The sequence below is a fragment of the Candoia aspera genome, chromosome 2, assembly GCF_035149785.1.
Source record: "Candoia aspera isolate rCanAsp1 chromosome 2, rCanAsp1.hap2, whole genome shotgun sequence".
Lineage (NCBI taxonomy): Eukaryota > Metazoa > Chordata > Lepidosauria > Squamata > Boidae > Candoia > Candoia aspera.
This window is the reverse complement of record NC_086154.1, coordinates 102,133,111-102,153,971: the sequence shown is the minus strand read 5'-3', so window position 1 is coordinate 102,153,971 and position 20,861 is coordinate 102,133,111. Positions and strand designations below refer to the sequence as shown.

The window sequence follows — 20,861 nt, the reverse complement described above, 5'->3', positions numbered from 1 at the left end:
GGCAAATAGAGGGAGAAAAGGTAGAAGCAGTGAAAGATTTTGTATTTCTAGGTGCGAAGATTACTGCAGATGCTGACTGCAGTCAGGAAATCAGAAGACGCTTAATCCTTGGGAGAAGAGCAATGACCAATCTCGATAAAATAGTTAAGAGCAGAGACATCACACTGACAACAAAGGCCCGCATAGTTAAAGCAATGGTGTTCCCTGTAGTAACATATGGCTGCAAGAGCTGGACCATAAGGAAGGCTGAGAGAAGGAAGATCAATGCTTTTGATCTGTGGTGTTGGAGGAAAATTCTGAGAGTGCCTTGGACTGCAAGAAGATCAAACCAGTCCATCCTCCAGGAAATAAAGCCAGACTGCTCACTTGAGGGAATGGTATTAAAGGCAAAATTGAAATACTTTGGCCACATAATGAGAAGACAGGACACCCTGGAGAAGATGCTGATGCTAGGGAGAGTGGAAGGCAAAAGGAAGAGGGGCCGACCAAGGGCAAGGTGGATGGATGATATTCTAGAGGTGTCGGACTCGTCCCTGGGGGAGCTGGGGGTGTTGACGACCAACAGGAAGCTCTGGCATGGGCTGGTCCATGAAGTCACGAAGAGTCGGAAGCGACTAAACGAATAAACAACAACAACGTATATATATAATGTTTAATTAGAGTTTTTACTTAAATAAAAGACAAATACAGAAACATATAAAGAAAGAAAGAAAAAGAGAAAAGAAAAAGTGCAGAAAACAATACACTTAAAGAAAAAAAGATAATTAAAGATGTGACTTCCACTCTTCTTTACTGCAGTTACAAACAAATTCATCCCTCATCCGTCCTTACCGTTATAATCATCCCTTCAACCACTTTTTCAATCCTTTTTCAGTCCTCAGATCCAGAAATCACCATTTCACTTTTTTCCATTTTCAGCAGAAGTCCATAAAAGGTTTACAGTCTCTTATAAAAGTACTTATTGTTTTATCCCTGACCAAACAGGTCAGTTTTGCCATCTCTGCTAATTCTGCCATCTTCACAATCCATTCCTCCATTGTGGGGATTTCAGTATTTCTCCATCTTTGTGCATGTAATAATCTTGCTGTAGTTAATATACATAAAATCAATCTTCTCTATGTCTTTTCTAATTGACTATCCATAAGTCCCAATAAGAAAAGTTCTGGTTTCATCTCAATAATTGTCTTCAAAATTATTTGTGCTATTGTATGTATTTGTTTCCTTCTTTTGTTTGTTTGTTTTTTTCACAAGTCCACCATGCATGGTAAAATGACCCTTCATGTTTTTCACATTTCCAGCATTGACTAGAAGTACATTTATTTGCCTTATATAGTTTCTCTGGTGTCATATCCAACAGTACATCATTTTATGAAAATTATCTTTTAAATTGTAACACAATGTGAATTTGATCCTTTTAACCATATTCTTTCCCATTTATCTATAGTGTAACCAAAATTGTTAGCCCATTTTATCATGCAGTGCTTAACTTGTTCCTCTTCTGTTTCATATCTCAACAAAAGTTTTATTCATTTTTGCAACGACATGTTCATCATTTGCACACAATTCATTTTCAAATTCCATCTTATGCTGTTCAATCCCCTTTACCTTTTTATCTATATTAAATCTTTCTCTTAATTGTACATATGAGAACCATTGAAAACTAAATCCCTGTGCAGTTATTTTTTTTTTACTTCATCTGAAGTTGTCCATCTTCCTGAATTCATATTTCTTGATATGTTAACCATTTCTCTTTGTTGTTTCTTTTCTATTAAATGCTTCCTGTACTAGCACATAACTTTCCAGCTATTGTTACTGAAGTAAGAAAAATTTTATCCAAAAATTGGTGTTATAAAAAATCATAGTGCTGGACTGCTACCCAAAAGAGTAGTTTTAAAAGGGGGAACCCCCAGTAGATTCAATATTCAACATCAAAGTCAACAGGTCACCCTATTTTTGTCTCCTGGACAGGAAGGGGCATCTTTTTTTTCAGCCTTTGCTTCCCAACAGGCAGTTAGCCCTGGGATACAGTGGCTACTATCCCCACTGAAAAAAGGTCATAGTTTTTCTCTCCTAGATTAAGAACATGAATTAAATTTTCTTAATTGATTAAGAAAAAGCATCATTATCTCCATCCCCAACATTCAGGTTAAAAGGTTTTTCCAGATTTTATTTTATTATAATGGATTTTTAAATAGAATTTGTAATATAATTATAAATTCAAATTAGTACATTGCAACATCATATGATATCATTATCATTATCATTATCATTATTATTTTGTGCCTTCCAGTCAGTTTTTGACTCTAGTGACAGCATGGACTAATCCCTGCAGTTCTCTTGGCACGGTTTTTTGGAAGTGGTTTGCCATTGCCACCTTCCTAGGGATGAGAGAGAGTGACTAGTGCAAGGTCCCGCAGCTGGTTTTTGCCATATTACAGGTAGTCCTCATGTAACAGCCACTTGTTCAGTGACTGTTCAGACTTGTGATGGTGCTGAACATGCAGTACTTATGACCGGTCCTTGAAGTTCCAGCTGTCCCAGCACCCCCATGGTCACGTGCTCAGCAACTGTCCTGTACTTCCAACAGTCACAGCGACCCGCAGTCAAGTGATTGCGATTTGCGACCTTCACAGCCAGCTTCTAACAAGCAAAGTCGATGGAGAAGCTGGCAGGAAATTGCAAGACATGGTTACATAAGGTCCTCGCTTAATGACCTGCATGTTCCTCATCCAGAACTGCAACTGGGACTGCTGGAACTACTGTCCTAAGCGGTGTGATCAAGTGGCTTTTTGACTTATGACTGCATTGCTTAATGATGGAGTTTCCAGTCCCATTTAGTGTTGTTAAGTGAGGACTACCTGTATCGGCAAATACATTCATTACCTATTCTTTTCCCTTCACTTCTAGTTCTTTGATTATCCCATTATTTCATGAAACAACTTTTTGAAACTGAATCTAAAGTGCCCTGCATGGTCCTGTTAAGTACAATACTAAATTTCAAGTGGTAAGTCATGCACAAACAGACAGGGTCAGAGTACATGAATGTTCATAATTAACCACATTTGCTTTGGCAGAAGAAATAGTCCATTGGGGAAGGGGGGGCGGTGGAATCCATAATAAATAAATAAAATAGGAAGGTTGAAGGCAACCAGAAACTGTGTTTAGGGTGGGGTTTCCAGTCATCAGTCTCAGGTTTGGGGTTTTCTTCAGATCAAGCAGGATTAGACTGTATAGATGTTCATAAAAGAGTTGAGATTTCAGTCTCCAGAACCAGGGAGTATAGATGTTGACAAGAACAGATGAGTAACCCAGCTTGCTTAGAAAAGGAAGATTAGGAAATTTGGGGGATACTTTTACACTGTCCGGAGACAGGATTTCTTTGAGCAAGTTCTTTTCCCCCATCCTTGCTCCCTTAAGCTGTTTATTGGATTTCTGCAAGAAGAAGGCCACAGAGAAGGATGGTGTTGGTTGGGGCAGTAGTTCTGATCCTTCTCGGTGTGCTCTGCTCCATTGTCTTTGCATCTTTTCAAATGTACAAGAAGAAAGGAGAGCTGCCTCCAGGACCCACTCCCTGGCCCATCCTGGGGAACCTATTTCAGAAGAATATCCTGCCTTTGTACAAATCCTATTCTAAGGTAAGAAAGATTCTCGTTGCACTAGCTCCTTGCCCTTTTGGGTGACACAAAGTGGATGCTCACTGCCTGGAATGAACAGATGGACAAGCAAGGAGGCAATGTAAGTTGTTCTCTACTTGGCCTTGTGTAGTTCTCCATCATTTCCTTACAGGAAAGACAGATGTCTGTATTATTTTCCTGCCCTGAAATGTAATAAAGAATTAATATCTTGCTTTATTCGCCTACTTAATGGTATTTATTTCTCAGGAAGAAGACTACGGTTGAAACTGCCTTAGGGCAGCTTACTCTAAAACCAGAACACAGTACATAATATCCATCCACTGAATTGGCTTTTTCTTGGATTTAGCACCGCATTTGGAGAAAAAATGTGTGTGAGCATTATAGTTCTGCAGTTGCAGATCTATCCATCTATCTATCTATCTATCTATCTATCTATCTATCTGTCTGTCTGTCTGTCTGTCTGTCTGTCTGTCTATCTAATTTGTCCCTGCCCATCTCCTCCCGTTGGGGGACTCTGGGCGGTTTACAACAATTGATTAAAAACAACAACCATAAAATACACAGTATAAAAATACAATAATAAATAATATAAATAAAGGTAAAAATAAATATTAATGTATGTATGTATGTATGTACGTATGTATATAAGCATGTTATGGACCTCAGTACTGTATTTTGCAACTTTTAGCTAAAATGAAATAGAATTCAGTATTATCATAGAGTATTATAGGTGCATAATAGCTGTAGTGGGGTGATACACATCCTTTCCACCTCAGACACCACCTTTTCCTCTGGTTTCCTGGCAATCCTAGCTATTATCTCTGACCATATCCCACCCAAGTTCCCAGAAATATTCTCCAGGTGCAGATCTTTCCTGAAGACACCATACATTTTAGAGGCTTCATTTTGGGCAGAACAGGAAATCTCTCTTTCATCCTGATTTTCCAACCTGTTATTATTAGAGGACAATCTGACTGCTAAACTTAGCAAGTGGCATGATCTGTAAGGGCCTAGCCCTCCATGAACAGGGGTCCAGATAAATTTGAAATAAGGTTTTGGAATTAATTCTAAGACTCCTTCCTGTGGGAAAATGCTTTTGTTTTGATTTCTTTAAAAAAACATGATAGAATGGGACTTTGAAGGTTGGACACTAGAGGGAACTAGAAAGAACTAAAGATTACAATTAAAAGAGAAGAACACTTAAATTTGACTTACTAATGGAGCAAAATATTTTAACATTCAACATATTGAAGGATATTTTTGAACAATGGATCCAGGAGTTAATTTTAAGAGTGTCTGCTTCTATAGACAGACTGTGTTTAAAAGATGTTATGGAAGAGGAATAAGATTTACCAGACAAGACTGAGACTGATCTGAAAGTGGATTTTAAAATGACAGGCTACAAGAATGATACAGAAAAAGATGCTTCACTGGATATACAACTGAAACTGGCTGATGTCTTAATAATTAAAAGGGATACACAAATAAAAAAACAAAAAGAGTGACTTGGATAATCTTCCTATGTTGGATTTACAAAAGAGAGTTGTTAAAGCTTTGAAGAATTTTGTGAGAAGGGAGAAAGAAAAAATGAAAAGAAATCAAGTTTTAGGAAATTATTTGAAGGGACTAAAGATCAAGATTGTTAAAAGTAAAAGGAAGGAATATAAAGTTGGTTTATTTGTTCAATGTTAAAATAGATGAGGTGTTATCTCTGGTAATCCTTAATCGACTTTTGCTGATCAGGACTGAAATGATGAGATTTTTAAGGATTTGTTTTATAGATAAGAGATGGGATATGGGAAGAAGAAATCATCTGTTGCATTTTAAGAGAAGGCAATAAGTTACTAAAACTGTTTATACTTGTGATGAAGGGGAAAGTCTTTTTTGTATATATTTTTTTTCTATTTTTTCTACCATAATCTTATTTTTTCTTTCCTTTCTTTCTTTCCTGTTTTCTTTTTTTCCTGCACCTTTTTTTTTTTTTAGTTCATATTTTTTTTCATTGTAGTTGTAATTTTAATAAAATTACTATTAAAAGATTGGTATCTGTCATTGCTTGTTTCATTCAGACTTTAAAGTTTGCCCATCAAATGGCAATACCAATAACAAGTATTTATAAAGACTAATTCTGGGCACTTGAATGATAACTTCTAATAATTTAGGTGCCTCTGAAGCTGAAAATGCTGCTGAACCAAACCAAGATGTCAGTAAATGCTGAAGTTGTAAATATTGCCAGTGGGCAGCAAAAGACAAATGGTATTTATCCTTTTACATAGAAAATGATCAAAACTTATCATTATTATCCAACAGTGGCTGAGTCGCAGTGCCTTAGGAAAGAGAGGGCAGCTTTCTGCTCTCTTTGCAGTGCCTCTCTTTCCCAAGGAGCTGTGAAGAGAGTGCAGCTCACCATGTGGGGGAAGCGTTTTCAGAAGCTGGGTCCAAAAAGGAAACCACAAAGGCAGCTAGGCAGATGAATGCTTGCTGGTGCTTTCCAGCTGATGCAGCTTGCTGGGGCAGGCTGGGGTGGCTGAGGCTTCCAGGGGCGGGTGTGGCTTCATGCTGCGCTGTGATTCTGGGGATGCTTGCTGCACCGCAAGGCAGGGTGCAGGGAACTGAAAGGGCATAGATGGGGGGGAGATAGTTGGGTGGGGGGAATTGAAGTGCCCCTGCCGTTGTAAGTGTGGGCGGGCTGCCAAGCACCCAAATTTTGATCACATGGCTGTGGGGGCACTGCAATGGCCATAAATTCTGGCACTGGTTGTAAGTCACTTTTTTCAATGTGTTCATTGAAAAAAACATTCGAACGGTTGCTAAACAAATGGTCATAAGTCGAGGACTACCTGTATGCACGAGAAAAAGGGTCAAAATGCAATTTTACAGAAATGGTACACCACAATTTTTGAACTGACTTAACAGTGGCAGGAGATACATTTAAAGTGTATTTTGAATCCAGAATAGTCCAATGAATTAAAGGTGCTCAATTTTTTGATCCAGAAAACTAGAGCTTTATCACATGACCAACACATATGAAGGAAAGACTCTTTTTGTTCTCCAGCATTTAGAAGAATAATTCTGATATATGTGTGATAATCTAACTGGGATTAAGTGCCAGTGGTGCATGATCTTTTATTGTAGTTCTTGCATAGAAACTGAGGTGAATCCACCTGGTTTCCATTATGCCTGCCATTTTCCCTTCTCTATGGCTTTATCAAAAGAGCCTCGTGGGGCGCAGAGTGGTACAGGGCAGTATTGCAACCAAAACTCTCTCCACGACCCAAGTTCGATCCCAGCGGAAGCCGGATTCTCAGGTAGCTGGCTCAGGTCGACTCAGCCTTCTGTCCTTCCGAGGTCAGTAAAATGAGTAACCAGCTTGCTGGGGAAGGTGATGACTGGGAAAGGCAATGGAAAACCACCCCGATCTATAGTCTGCCAAGAAAACATCGTGAAAGCGGTGTCCCCCCAAAGGGTCAGACATAACTCAGTGCTTGCACAGGGGACCTTTCACCTTTCACCTTCACATAGCTTTACCAAAACCAGTATCGCAAGCTTTCTTTAAGCCAAGGGGTGGATCTCCTATTTCTACTAGCAATAATAACTAGGTATCAAGTTCTGACATTCTGTCTTTGGACTGTTTCAAACAGTTAAGCATTTGTTTTTCAAAAGTATAGTAAGAGCAAATTGCAGAATTTGCAATAACATCTTTATTACTCAGTAATGATTTCAGCTGATAGGGAAAAAAGAGTAACTGATTGCCTTTCCATTGTTCCATCTGTTCTTTAGTGAGAGGTTCCATGTTACTGTAAAATCTTTTATTTTGTAAATCTTTTCAGCGATGAAATTTAAATCAGCTTTGAACAGAATAGCTACTCCTCTGGATTTTTTGGGCCTTTGTTCAAAGAACTGCTTACCAAAATACCTCTCTTTCAAACTATTTGCTGTTTAACTTTTTTTCAGATAGTTTTTATTAATCCATTTTCAAACAAGCATAAATAATGTAAAATAAAATAAATATGAAGGATATATCATATACAAAACAAACCAAAAACATTACACAACAAGGAAATATATAAAAAAGCAAGCAAACAAGAAAAAACTGTAATTATAACTATATCCTGAGTTCACCTGATCTTGTAATTCTTTAAAAAAAAAATTGGTAAGCTTTCAAGGTTGACCAAGCCTGTCCAAGATTTTTTTTCTGATTAACTGAATATATAACTTCCTCAAAAATTGCTAAATCGCACATCTCTTGTCTATGTTTCTTGAAGCATAACCACATGTTGCTTAAATGATTTAACATAGTAAATAATTCTTGTTATCTTAATAAGATCTCTCAGACCACTAACATTTAAAGAAATAAGTCTACATAACTCTCCCTTTGACTACATTTTTTTGAAAATTTCCCAGCACAAATGATAACTTTTCACATCCAGGAGATCTTCCATAACTTATTCCTCATCTTTCACTAGGTTACCTGAAGCTTTGGAGCATTTAGAGCATTTAGAGCCACTGTTCTTTTTTCTCCACCTTATTCCTCTGTTTCCTCCCTCCAAAACTTTTATACTGATAGCAAAGGCTTGCAGAAGATCCCTTCAATGAAGCTTCTCCTCAGTCTGAGGTGGGAGGTGGTGATGGCCTTGCTGGTCCCCTTTCCTGCCCTCTCAAGCCAAAAAACTCTTTATGTACACTCTCTACAACCTTTTGGACAGTTACAATTTAAATTTCTTCCTAACTTGCTGCAAGTACATATACAAAGTCCTCTAAGAATTAATACATTTAATCAGATTATTTCACTTCTGTACTTGATAGTTGTCCTTTATCTTGTCTTCTATTCATTAACAGACCTGTGTCTGAGTAGGCCAAGGACATATGCAACCCCGTTCCTCTCCAACATAGTGTCGATTGTGACCTCTTGTGGAGACAGAATGGAGGTTTCCAGGTTATCTCCGTATAGAGACTGGTTTTAAGACATCTGTGCTAACATCCTTGATCTCTCATATCACAGTCTAATCAGTTTAAATTTCCAAGAAACACAGTTTGTGTTAACGTGGTAACATAAAAAACACTGGGAAAATGGTGAAAGATCTGTCCAGATCCTGGCAAATCTCTTAAGTGGGGAAAAAAAAATGAAAAAAAATAGAGCAATAAGGTATAGAGTTCACCTGAAGATACACATTTTCTATTTTTACTTTTTTACTGAGACTAGTTCAAGACTTTCACCACTATGCCACGGTGTTGCTCAAATGGTAATTACAACTATCTGTTACAGTAGTATAATTACTCAAAAATATTGTGGGCTGGTTCATCAGGCTTTTTTATTTCTGCCTTCAGCTTGCCAAGAAGTATGGCCCAGTCTTTACTGTGTGGATGGGACCAAAACCTCTGGTTGTACTCTGTGGATATGAGGTGGTAAAAGATGCCCTGGTGCATCATGCTGAAGAGTTTGGTGGGCGTCCTGATATCCCCTTTGATGTGAGAGTAACGAAGGGTCAAGGTAGGCTCTTTTAGCTTCCCTCATTTGCTTTGCCGATGCTTTCACTTCTAGATATGACTTATTTTACATGACCCATGGAACACAAATAAGAACCTTGGAACACTGCGTGCTTGGAGAAGAAGCATATCTTTTTCTTCCCTTGCCACGATCCCCACAAAAGCTACTATGAGAATTCCAAAAAAAGTCCCCCATTCACATCATCTCTTTAGATGCAAACTGAACTTTCATAGAGATGATTAAAAAAAAATGACACCCCTAGAAGAGAAAAGTTGAGCCATGGTCCCAAGGCAATTCAGCCACTGGTTTCCATAAGAATTCAAATAAGCAGAAAGTGGCAACACCTGGCTGACCTTGAATTGAAGTTAAGCATAGTTGGCTCTGATTATTCCTTGGATGGGAATGCCAGGAATGTAGGAGATGGGGAAATTAAAAAAAATATCTGGGGGGGGGCATTTTTGTATTGTTGCAAAGACAGCCATAAGGACATGTCTATGAAGTCACCAGGACTCAAACCTGACTTCACATTAATTATATTTATATAAATAGCAACATTTGTAGTTGGTTGACAATGTATTAAGGAATACATGAGGACAGAAAAGCCTCAGTTCTACCTATGTTACATCTTGAAGAGAGGAATGCTGAATAAAGATGACAGTCAGACAGTTCTGTGGCCAGATGAGGAAGAGACACAAGAACAGCATATGAAGACTCTTTCCTTCTTCTGTCTTGGCCATTTGCCTTCGTGGTCCAAACAGACTCACAGATGCAAAGATCTAATCCATCTCTAACAGTCTTCAGAAATCTTCAGAAAAAAAGGGGAGGGGTCGAGAGAAAACAAAATCAGTTAAGAATACTAATTTCCCCCGAAAACGGTTCTTGTCAGAGAAAAACACTGCCACCACAATAATCACCAGGCTGAGTCTAATCTTTATTTTCTTATTTGCTTTGGTGGCAATATGTCATGAGTGCCGTTGAGCTGAAGACATCAGCGCAATGGCACACATGACAATAACAAGGAAACAGGGGAAGGGGCGCAAGATAAGTAGCCATCAACTTACAAAGACTAAAGGACAAGAGACAATGGCTAAGCGGATCGCGAGGCACACCCAAGCTGTTAGCGCTAGCGCAACGGAGATCGCCCAGCTGACAGCAATCACCAGAGGAATAGGGAAACCGATGATGGGCGATCCCGGAGCGCCAGCGGGGCCTCGCAACCCCTCACCTACCGGCAAGACAGCGTGTTGGACAAAGGGGGGTGACGTAACCGCGAGTGAGGGGGCGCTGACCGGCGCGGGGTATTTAAACCCCGCACCGGCGCGCTCCTGTCACTCTCAGCTTTTTTCTATCACTGTATCTACACTGCGAATAAACCAGAGCCTGCTTCATCGGAATCAGTGTCTGTGTATTACTCGGAGGTAGGCAGCGCATGACACAATATTATAGTTAGAAAAAAACTGTTAAAAGTTTTCTCTCTTCTTCCATGTCATGGAATTACTGGAAGAGGTGTCTGGATTCCTCCACCAGATATATTAGCTGTCTAACCCGGCAGCAGCCGACAATATGGGGTAGAAGTAAGGAACAAGGCAGAATGTGATCTCATGCGTACTTCTTCAAGGTTGAATTTGTTTGTCTAGACTGCACTGGAAAGTCAGCACTTTTCTTCCAGCAGCAAGAGAAACTCTGGCAGAACATGGATGTGAGATTTCCTTCCTTCCTTCAGAGGATAATGTGGTTGGAAGGACCATGGGGTCCAACATCCTGCTTGTGCTGGAGTCCACCGTCAGTCAGGCCCGCAACTAGGGTCTGTGTCACCCGGGGCGAACATGGATTCCAGGCCCATTTTGCACCCCCCAGCGCTCATTTTGGCACCCCATCAGTGCGGCGCCTGGGGCACATGCCCCGGTTCCCCCCCGCCCCCAGTTGTGGCCATGCCGTCAGTCCCCAACAGATAGCTGCCCAGCCTTTTGGTGAACGTATGTAGACAGGGTGTGCAAACCTCAAATATGGTTTGGAAAAAGGGCTTCAGGCCTCAGGGCCTCAACTGGGGGGTGGGGGCAAGTGGGGCATGTGCCCTGGGTACCTTGCTGTGGGGGGCACCCAGAAATGACAAAATAGTATATTTTTGCTCCTCACCAGCCCAGGTGACAGAGACCCTAGTTGCAGACCTGTCAGGCCTCCCTGAGGGCAGCTGTCTGACTCCTTTCAGGCTTCCGTGTAAGGCTGGCAAAATGGTGCTGCTGCTTTAACAGCCTAGTTTCTGGGAGTGAAGGGATGCCTTAAAGCAGCAGCAGCAGCAGCAGCAGCAGCAGCAGCAGCAGCAGCAGCAGCAGCAGCAGCAGCAGCAGCAGCAGCAGCAGCAGCAGCAGCTTTTTTCATGAAAACCAGAAAAAAACAAAGTGAATTATTTAATGAATAGAACACTTCCTCTTGCTCTGAATCATTTTTTCTAGTGTGCAGCGCCTTCCTATCCAGTGAAGCATAAATCTTTACCCTGTGTGGTAATCCTTCTTTCCTGAAGAAAGAGTTGCGGTATGGTGTTGTGGGTTGATCTGCCTCTCTGCTTAGGTTTGGTTTCTGAATAGGAGATTTGGCCCCATCTTGTTCACCTCCTTCTTTGCAGGAATTCTTAGCAAGAATGAGACCAAATGGAGGGAGCTGCGCCGGTTCACCCTGTCCACCTTGAGGAACTTCGGGATGGGAAAGACAGCCATGTCCAAGAGGGTGCAGGAGGAAGCTCTCTGCTTGGGAGAGGAAATAGCTACCACACAAGGTCCTGTTTGGTCCAGCTTATTCCAGAGAAAGCCAAAAGAGAAGTGGCTGCTTAGGCTGTTGTAATAGTTGGGATGGACTCTTACATAGAAAGTGATTCAATTCGTCCTTCTCAAGGGATGCAAGGGGAATAGTATTGCGCCGTAGAGCTGGGCAATGGTATTACCCTCTATTTCTTCTGGCATGTGACCACTGTCAGCCAAGATATTAGTTTGCAGCAGAAACATTAGTGTTTTAAATAAAGTCCCCCCCCCGATCTCTGATGCAATCATCACATTGATAACATCCATAAAACTCTGCCAAGATGCTTTGATTTATCTGCATGCTAAGCCCACCCAACATAGGTGGGTTAATAAACATCAGTCAAAGCCTCTTGCCTCATTATGCCACAAGCTCTTCCCCTTTTGTGCATGTAGGCAGCATCACAACTTACATACACATGGGACAGTACTTGTGTCCCAATGAAGTGATGCTGCTTTCAGTGGCTTTCTGCCCCCCACCCCATGTTCCCCCCTGCCCCCGTAGATGCCACTGGGTGAATTTACAGATCACCATGGGAGTCTGCAGGTGTTCTGGGGGGACAGATGAAAAGCACCACAAATTACATTCATCTTTTTTTCAACCTTGAGATGAAATCTGAGAAAATGTATATCCTTATCGTCAGATCTTAACCAATTGGTTCTACTGTCTTTGCAGGACAGCCTTTTAACCCAAAAGGGATCATCATGAATGCAACTTCTAATGTGATCTGCTCTGTCATTTTTGGTAACCGATTTGAGTATGGCAATCAGACCTTCCTGAAGCAATTGTACATTTTGGCAAACGAAGTGGGCTACTTTCATAGTTTCTTAGGACTGGTAAGTTAGTCCTATTCTTAGCCCTCCCCTTTTCTAGCAAACATCCTCCCCTGACAGCTTTTGTGAATACAAGAGGGGGATGGAGAAAATTATGAAAAGAGGGGCGGGATATTTCGAGCAGACCTATGAAAATCAATCCCAAATTCAGAAAGGAGATTTTAGTGCCATAATCTGATTTGATTTTGTGCAATCAGATGGAATGAAGAAAATATTTTATTTGAGCTAATCTAAGATCAATTTGATAAAATATAGTCCACAAGCTAAAACAGACTAATATGTGTCAAAGATGGTAGACACTTCAAAGGATGCTAATCCTGCCAATTTCAGCAGGAGAGCTTCAACTATTTCACTGTGATAACTGCAATTCCCATTGTATCTCTTTTAAGGAGAGACAGCAGGTGTAAGGGAACAGCCAAGCATCCTCTTAGTTGTCCAACAAAGAGCCCAATGCTTAAGGATCTCCTGGTCATTTCTTCCTGGATATTCAGGGGCAACCCTCAGTGTGACATAAATTCTAGAGTTGTGGATTCTTTGTAACTCTCTGCGTTAGAGCCCTTCACAATGGACTTCACTCAATTGCAAACAAATGCCAGAGTCTCTGGCAGGTCGTTGACATTCCCTATGGATGCAAGGAGAATCTCAAGGTAGTTTGATAGAAATACTGTCACTGATCAGAGGGGGAAATGGAGGCTTGTAGGTAGAGACAAGAGAGGTGGGTTACAGAGAAAGAGACTGACCCAAAGGAAGCGGCTTTCATAGCTCCCCTTTCTTAAAAGTAGTATAATTTAGCCAACACCTCCAAGGGTCAGCATGGCATCCATCTGCACACCATTGGATGGCTGAAACCTTCCCCAAAGAAACAGAAGAAAGGGTTTGGCCCCAAAAGACATTATGGGTCAGCACTGAGGTTTTATTCAGACTGCTGCTATATGAATTGAAATGCCAACCCAGTTGTCTTAGTAGAAACCGTACAGAAAATGTAACGTTCCCTTGCACAAGCGAGAGCAAAGTGAAGCCTTGTTGCCACATCTCAGAAGCTGAGAGCTGAGGAAATGAGCAAAACTTGTCATCAAGCCAGGTTAGCCTTGACTCCTGGCCCTGTTCTGTGCAGCCTTGCTTAGCAATGCACATTAGGCAAGGCAGGACCTTGCTCCCTAAACAAACAAAGCAATATTCATTGGCAGACAGTGTTAATTCATAGGCTTGATAGTTCATAGCTCAGACTAGGATGCATTTCGGAAGACTCCTATCTTGCTAGCCTTTGGGCCCATTCCTTTATTCTGTCGCAATTGAAACCACTCAAGCAAACAACATTTTTAAAATGTTTTAGAGTAAACTTTGAGTGGGGCATTAACCTTGTGCCCTCCCCAAAAAACTAGCAGCTTAGAACTCATCTAAATCTTACAGGGAGGTAACTTCTTAAAACCACTATTCTTACCCCATAAATCTCTCACTCATTGTCGAGAGTCTGAAACAGGTTTAAAAGCAATGTTCAATCCGAGACTGCATTGTGGACTAGTCAGCCCTGAGATTTGACATTATGGACAAATGAATAAAAATCCAGACCTGTGGCCAAATTAAAGGAGGAGAGTGTTTGAAGTCTGTTCACAACCAATGCATAGTGTCTGCAGTTGGAGTTGTCAGAATTGTGCTGAAGAGATAAATTATGCAGAGTAAAAAAAGGATAAACTTGACCTGTGAGATGGACTCACATTCCTACTTTCTGGGTGGTCTGCTGATAACTATCTCCACCATCAAGGGCACCTTGTGGATTGCCCTCTACTACAGTGTTCCTCAACCTTGTGCTGGCTGGGGAATTCTGGGAGTTGAAGTCCACACAGCTTAAAGTTGCCAAGGTTGAGGAACACTGCTCTACTATTTGAGCAGTCAGTCAGGCAAGTGGCTTGCTGTATCTACTTATATATCTACCACCCAGCCATTCATCCCACTTATTTATGATTGAATGTATAGGCTGCCTTTCTATTTATTCTAATACACCAAGAAAGCCTGCAGCAATTAAAAAAAACATAATACATGTCCTGAGATTAAAATACTTAAAAAAAACCCTTGTCCTGAGTTTAAAAACTTTTTAAAGCATGATTGAAAACTTTATAAAATGGTAACTGACCCAGTGCAACTGAGCTGCCATGAGACCTTGGTCAATCTCACCCCTGAACAGCAAAGCAAGACTGCAACTCAGCCCATCAGCCAGACTGCAGGACTTCAGTGGGCCTAGCAATCATAAGCCAGATTCAAAAATTTAGTTTGAAGGGGTAATTTAGTCAGATCTCCTTCCAATCAAATGAAAGATTTGCACAGTCCCATTGCCCTCTCTTGATGGACACTGCCTCCTATTCCTGCCTACAGAATTGTGAACAGTTATACCATTATCCATTAGGAAAGTTAATTGAAAAGCTCCTCTTTGAATTTTGGGGCATTAGGTCTAAAAAGATAACAATATCTAAGGCTGTACAATCTAATATATGTTACAGATCTACAATACTTTCCCCAAAATAATGGATTATTTTCCTGGGAAACACACCAAGATTTTTGCTGATTCTGAAAAAGTCTGTGATTTTATCCGTGAGAAGGTGGAATTCCACAGGAGGACATTGGATCCTCAGAACCCCCGTGACTATATTGACTGCTTCCTTATCAGGTCAGAGAAGGTAGGTGTATTAAATGTTTTTAATTTTTGTGCAATTCCCAAATATCAGGAGCATTCCCAATAAGAAACCAGTTACTGTCCAACTTCTCTCTTTATACTTGGACAACCTCTACTTGTCCAGTTTTTGATATATATTTCCTTTCTGTTGCTATTGCTAAAAGCTATGTTACTTTCCCAATACTTAGTTCAATTTTTTTCCCAACAAACCAAAATAAAATGTATGGCTGATAGCTTTATTATCTATGTCTGTCTGTCTATCTGTCTATCTTCTTCATCTTCATCTTCATGTTCATCTATCTATCTAGATATAGAAAATGTGGTTTTCCAAAGACATTGTTTTAGAGGTCTTCTACAAAGAGGATCAAGGATAGTTTCTTGGAATGATCATATGCAAACAATTTCCATTAGAGTTAGGTCTCAAATGTAACCTCCAAGCTTCTATGTTTAGACAACTGTGTTTTCTGAACATACACCATCAGAGCTACTTTAGCCTAGCTATGAATAATAACCATAGTCTAAGTCAGAGTAGTCACTTTTTCACTCCAGCAATCCTGTATGGTGAATATTCAGCTGGTGGTCACATCCTGATCTGGACTAGCTGTTTTTGCATCAGCATTAAATGCCTACAAAGACATGCCACAGCATGCAAGAAATTTTTCTATACATGTCAGAATCAGTCTGAGTGAATTCACCTTTATTTAGTTTGAAGGACTATCATGAGATACCTCAATTTCAATAAGAATTTTTCCTTCTTCTCTTTTTCCTTCCTCAGAATTCCTCAGAGGATTTTTATAGCATTGAAGATCTTGTCATGTCTGTGTATGTACTCTTTTTTGCTGGGACAACAACCACAAGCCAAACTTTGCTCTACAGCCTTCTGGCAATGGCTAAATTTCCAGATATTCAAGGTACAGATATATCCATGAAAACAGCAAAGGCTCTTATGAATACCTTTATTAAGCTCCCCATAAAGAGAGAAAGGTTATTGCATCTGCAGACAGCCACCTGGTGGTGCTGTTTCAAGTGGAGAAGGGAGGGATACGGAGACACATTTACAAGGCTGTAGTGAGGAATACTCTCGTCATCTGTTGGTAGAAGTCACTTGGATTTCCTCTGAGTTAGACTCTGGCCTTGATACAGGTCCCATGGAATTGGCTGAATCTGAGTGTGGCTCCATTATCTGGGCAGACTTTGATCCTGTTAGTCCAGAGGAATTGGACAGGGTTCTTGGAGCAGTGAACTTAGCTGTGTTAGACCCATGTCCCTCCTGGTTACCTAAGGCTTCTTAGGAGATGATGTGTGGTTGGGTCTCAGCAGTGGTGGATGGATCCATGAGAGAAGAGATGGTCCTGCTCATGCTTTAGTTCTGGGTGGGGTTGCACTACCCCAGACTAAATTGGAATGCAACTTGGGGGTCTTCCTGGACTCATAGGTCCTGTTTGAGGGACATGTGGAGATGCATCCAGAAGGGCTTTTACAAATCTTTGTGTTGTGTGCCAGTTGCACCCCTTCCTGAACCAAGCAGTCATTCATGTTTTAGTCACCTCCTTTGTGGACTATTGCAATGTGTTCTACATGGAGCTACCCTTAAAGAATATCCAGAAGCTGAAATTGTCCAGAATGTGGCAGTGGGAGCAGTTATGGGGATATTTCAATATGCCCTTTTATATCTTTGCTTTGTGAGCTGAGCTGTACTGGCTGCCAGTAAGCTGCTGGGTGCAATTCACAATGCTGGCTGTCACCCATAAAGCCCTTCATGACATGGGGCAAGGCTATTCGAGGAATCACCTTTCTCCAATTATCTCCCCATCGCATCATATCTGGCAAGAGGGGCCTGCTCTGGGTCCTATTGATTGGAGAATGTCATCTTGTGGGACTCAGGGAGCATGCCTTTTCTGTTGCAACAGCTGTGCTCTGGAACACCACACCACCCAACATTAGGTTAGCCCCGACCCTGTTGGTCTTTTGGGAAGTCTTTTAGAGCTGGCTATTTTCCCAGGCATGGGTATCAGAGGTTAGTTGAGCCCAGGTATGTTTGTATGGTTTTTAAATTTTGTAAGCTGCCCAGAGCTGTATTTGTGAGATGGGTGGTCATATAAACTGATAAAGTTAATATAATAAAAAACAAAGAGTCAAGCTCTACTTGTATAAACTGCATTTATGCAATTGTCTTGGCAGTGTCAAAAACATGGTTTGATACTTCTGGATGTTATTCAGTTTTCCAGTCTAGCCTACAGCCCTGGGGAATTCATGGGTCCTCCATCAGATCTTCCAGAAAATGAGATTTCACAAGGCTTTTGAATTGGTCTAAGCTTCCTTTTACAAAGGATAGGGCAAAGCAGAGAACTGCATTAACTCATAATTGCTTTATGGAATTCTAGAATGAATTAAATTTAAATTATTAGTTTAATAATGTCAGGGCATTCAGATGGATGTGTGTTCATATTTTTATTAGCAGATGCCTAAGCACGTAAAACCGGATAATAACTGGACCAAAATGGGCAATTAAACAGTGGCTTCTTCAGAGGCCAAATCCACAAGCCTGGGGTTCTCTACAGACACCGGGATGTCATGTCCTCATAAGAAAGGGGAAATAAATCTAGGAATAGTATGGTCCACGTTGCATCAGATGGAATGTTGGCATAGTCCAAGAGCAGTTCAATTTAAATGCCTCTGAATCATTTGTAAGAAGGGTCATGAATACAGCATTCTTTCCCAGAAGTTTGTTCACTATTTCTGAAGATGAAAGCACCTTCTAGCCCTTTCAAGGAGATTTGGTATGTGGTATTCATATACTTGTTGTCACAGCAAGTATGTGAAGAAGGCACATATATTTACTGAAAATTTTGCCAATCCATTTTATTAAGTGACTCAAAATTTATTAAGCAATTTAGAATCCTCTTTGACCTGTATATAACTGGTTGTGAAAATACCTGTAAAGGCTTCTACCAGATACTTCTTTCAAGGGTTGAAATGGTTTCCATTGAGAGATGACTTCTGGGCAGAAAGAATCATTATTCTGTCTAGAACTGTCATCTCTGTATGTGCTTTGAAAAAATATGCTTCTATTCAGAGAAAAAAGTGATTGCAGGTACAAAAATATGAGAAAGTAAAAGGCTTTTGCTCTCAGTGAACAAGTGAGTTTAAACTTCCAGAATCATATCTTCTGAATATATGTTGTTATCTCTCAGATAGACTATTGCAATGCATTCTACATGGGGCTACCCTTGAAAAGTATCCGGAAGCTTCAGCTGGTCCAGAATGCAGCTGCGCAAGTTGTTTTTGCTGCCCCCAGAATGGCACATGTAACACCACTGCTGCACGAGCTGCATTGGGTACCAGTTTGCTTCTGGGTCCAATTCAAGGTGTTGGTTATCACCTTTAAAGCCCTACACGGCATGGGGCCAGGTTACCTGAGGGACTGCCTCTTCCCCATTACATCAACCCATCCCACCCGATCGTGTAGAGAGGGCATGCTACGGACCCCGTCTGTAAAAGAATTTCATCTGGCGGGGTCCAGGAAGCGGGCCTTCTCCACAGTAGCTCCCGCCCTGTGGAACATGCTGCCCCCGGAGGTGAGATTGTCCCCATCGCTCCTGGCCTTTCGGTGGAGTCTGAAGACCTGGTTCTGCCGCCTCACTTGGGGTGGAGAGGGGAATAGAGCTACATGGGGATGGTTGTTATAGACCACTCCTCCCACACTTGGACTGTTTTAGATGCTTCACCGCTTGGATTTTTTTATTCTTTATTCTTTATTTCTATTTGTAGTATTTTTACTGTATTTTACTTTTTGTATTATTGTGATGGTTTTAATCGATTGTTGTAAACTGCCCAGAGGCCTCCGACGGGAGGAGATGGGCGGGGATAAATTAGATAGATAGATAGATAGATAGATAGATAGATAGATAGATAGATAGATAGATAGATAGATAGATAAATATGTGTACTGTATATATATGAAATTACAGCTAAGGTGCAACAGGAGATCAATGAGGTGGTGGGTGCAAACCGCAGTCCAACCACGGAAGACCGGTTGAGGATGCCTTTCACAAATGCTGTTGTCCACGAGATCCAACGGTATCAGAAAGGGAGCCTTGAGAACTTTCCACGGGCAACAACTTGTGACACAAAATTCCATGGCTACAACATTCCCAAGGTATGGTGATACAACTATTTATGAAGGTATTCTAGGGACGAAAAGAAAGAATGACTTAGGTCCTTCATGTTCAAGGCAGTTTGAATAAAAGAGCAACTCAGAGAAACATGGATTAAAACAAATGACTATGCCTTCCCTCCACATTCATGGAGCGTTGGCAGAGTGCTACTCGCTGCCTATTTTTATTTTAGGACAAGCGGAAACCAAAGGCTCTTTCTTTTCCACATGAACTAGTACCGACTAATGCAATATGTTTCTTCCTCTCCCTCTAGAACACGGCTGTTGTGCCAATGCTCTCCTCTGTACATTTTGACCCTCTCCAGTGGGAGACTCCAGAGAGGTTCAACCCAGATCATTTTTTGGATGAAAAGGGCCAGTTCAGGAAGAGAGACGCTTTCATGCCATTCTCGGCAGGTAGAGTCCTCTGGAACAGATTGGATGTGTTTAATTTCATACTCTGACATGAAAAACAAACACAAAGTAACCTGCTTACCTGATCCATGTTATTCTTTTATCTGACAAAATTCCAGCAGATGTACTCCCTAAATGAGCTATATTTTCTTTGTCTATTTCAGGGAAGCGGGCCTGTCCAGGGGAGGCCCTGGCTCGAATGGAGCTCTTCCTGTTCTTCAGCACTCTGCTCCAGAAGTTCACCTTCCATATGGCTGGGGACAGCAAAGACACAGATATATGGTCTTTGTTTATGGACTTCAGAAATAAGAATCAATTCCCCCTTATACGAGCCATTAGATGTTCAGAGACACTTCTGTTCAATAATTAGGAGAAAGAAAGAAGCAGAGAGTTTGAAAAAAAATATCATTTTCAGAACTGTAGTACTAAGAAATTCATTCTTTCTTTAATCACTTCTCTGAAGCAGATTTCTGAGAGCATTTCTGGATATTCAGGAATGTTGAGGAAACAACATCTTCTAGACTACTTTTTCTTCCTACTTAAAATATTGTCTATCCCTCAAGGATGCCCAGGATATGGGGTCTTCCTAGTACTAACTTGTTCAACATGTCAGAGAAGAAATATACCACCACTATCCCTTTTTAAAAATAGAATATTTGTATTATTTTAATTGCTAGAATAAACAGAAAAATAAATCTTTTAATTGGGTGCATTGCCACTGGGTATTTTTAGGAACTCCAACTTTTTTTTTGCAATGACTCACAAACATCTTTAACAATCTTTGTGGCTCTCAGCACAAGACGCATTCTATAGACAAGAAATAATAGGCAAACACAAATGGTTAACATATTGTGCGATACTAGAATTTTGTCAA

General features: G+C 40.8%; 1 protein-coding gene across 2 annotated transcripts; it reads left to right on the top strand.

Moving 5' to 3' along the window:
• Positions 1–3,144: 3,144 nt before the first annotated feature.
• On the top strand, positions 3,145–20,694 carry LOC134489756 (cytochrome P450 2C5-like). 2 transcript variants are annotated; one of them, XM_063292619.1, is made up of 9 exons: positions 3,146–3,635; positions 8,964–9,126; positions 11,747–11,896; positions 12,592–12,752; positions 15,245–15,421; positions 16,193–16,328; positions 19,389–19,576; positions 19,849–19,990; positions 20,152–20,694. In XM_063292619.1, exons 1-9 carry the CDS (start codon positions 3,459–3,461, stop codon positions 20,355–20,357), a joined length of 1,500 nt encoding a protein of 499 aa, XP_063148689.1. In that variant the 5' UTR covers positions 3,146–3,458; the 3' UTR covers positions 20,358–20,694. The 2 variants fall into 2 exon arrangements, with proteins under 2 accessions (XP_063148691.1, XP_063148689.1); XM_063292621.1 differs by lacking the exon at positions 19,389–19,576 and having other exon boundaries at positions 3,145–3,635; positions 15,245–15,411.
• The last annotated feature ends 167 nt before the right edge of the window (positions 20,695–20,861 follow it).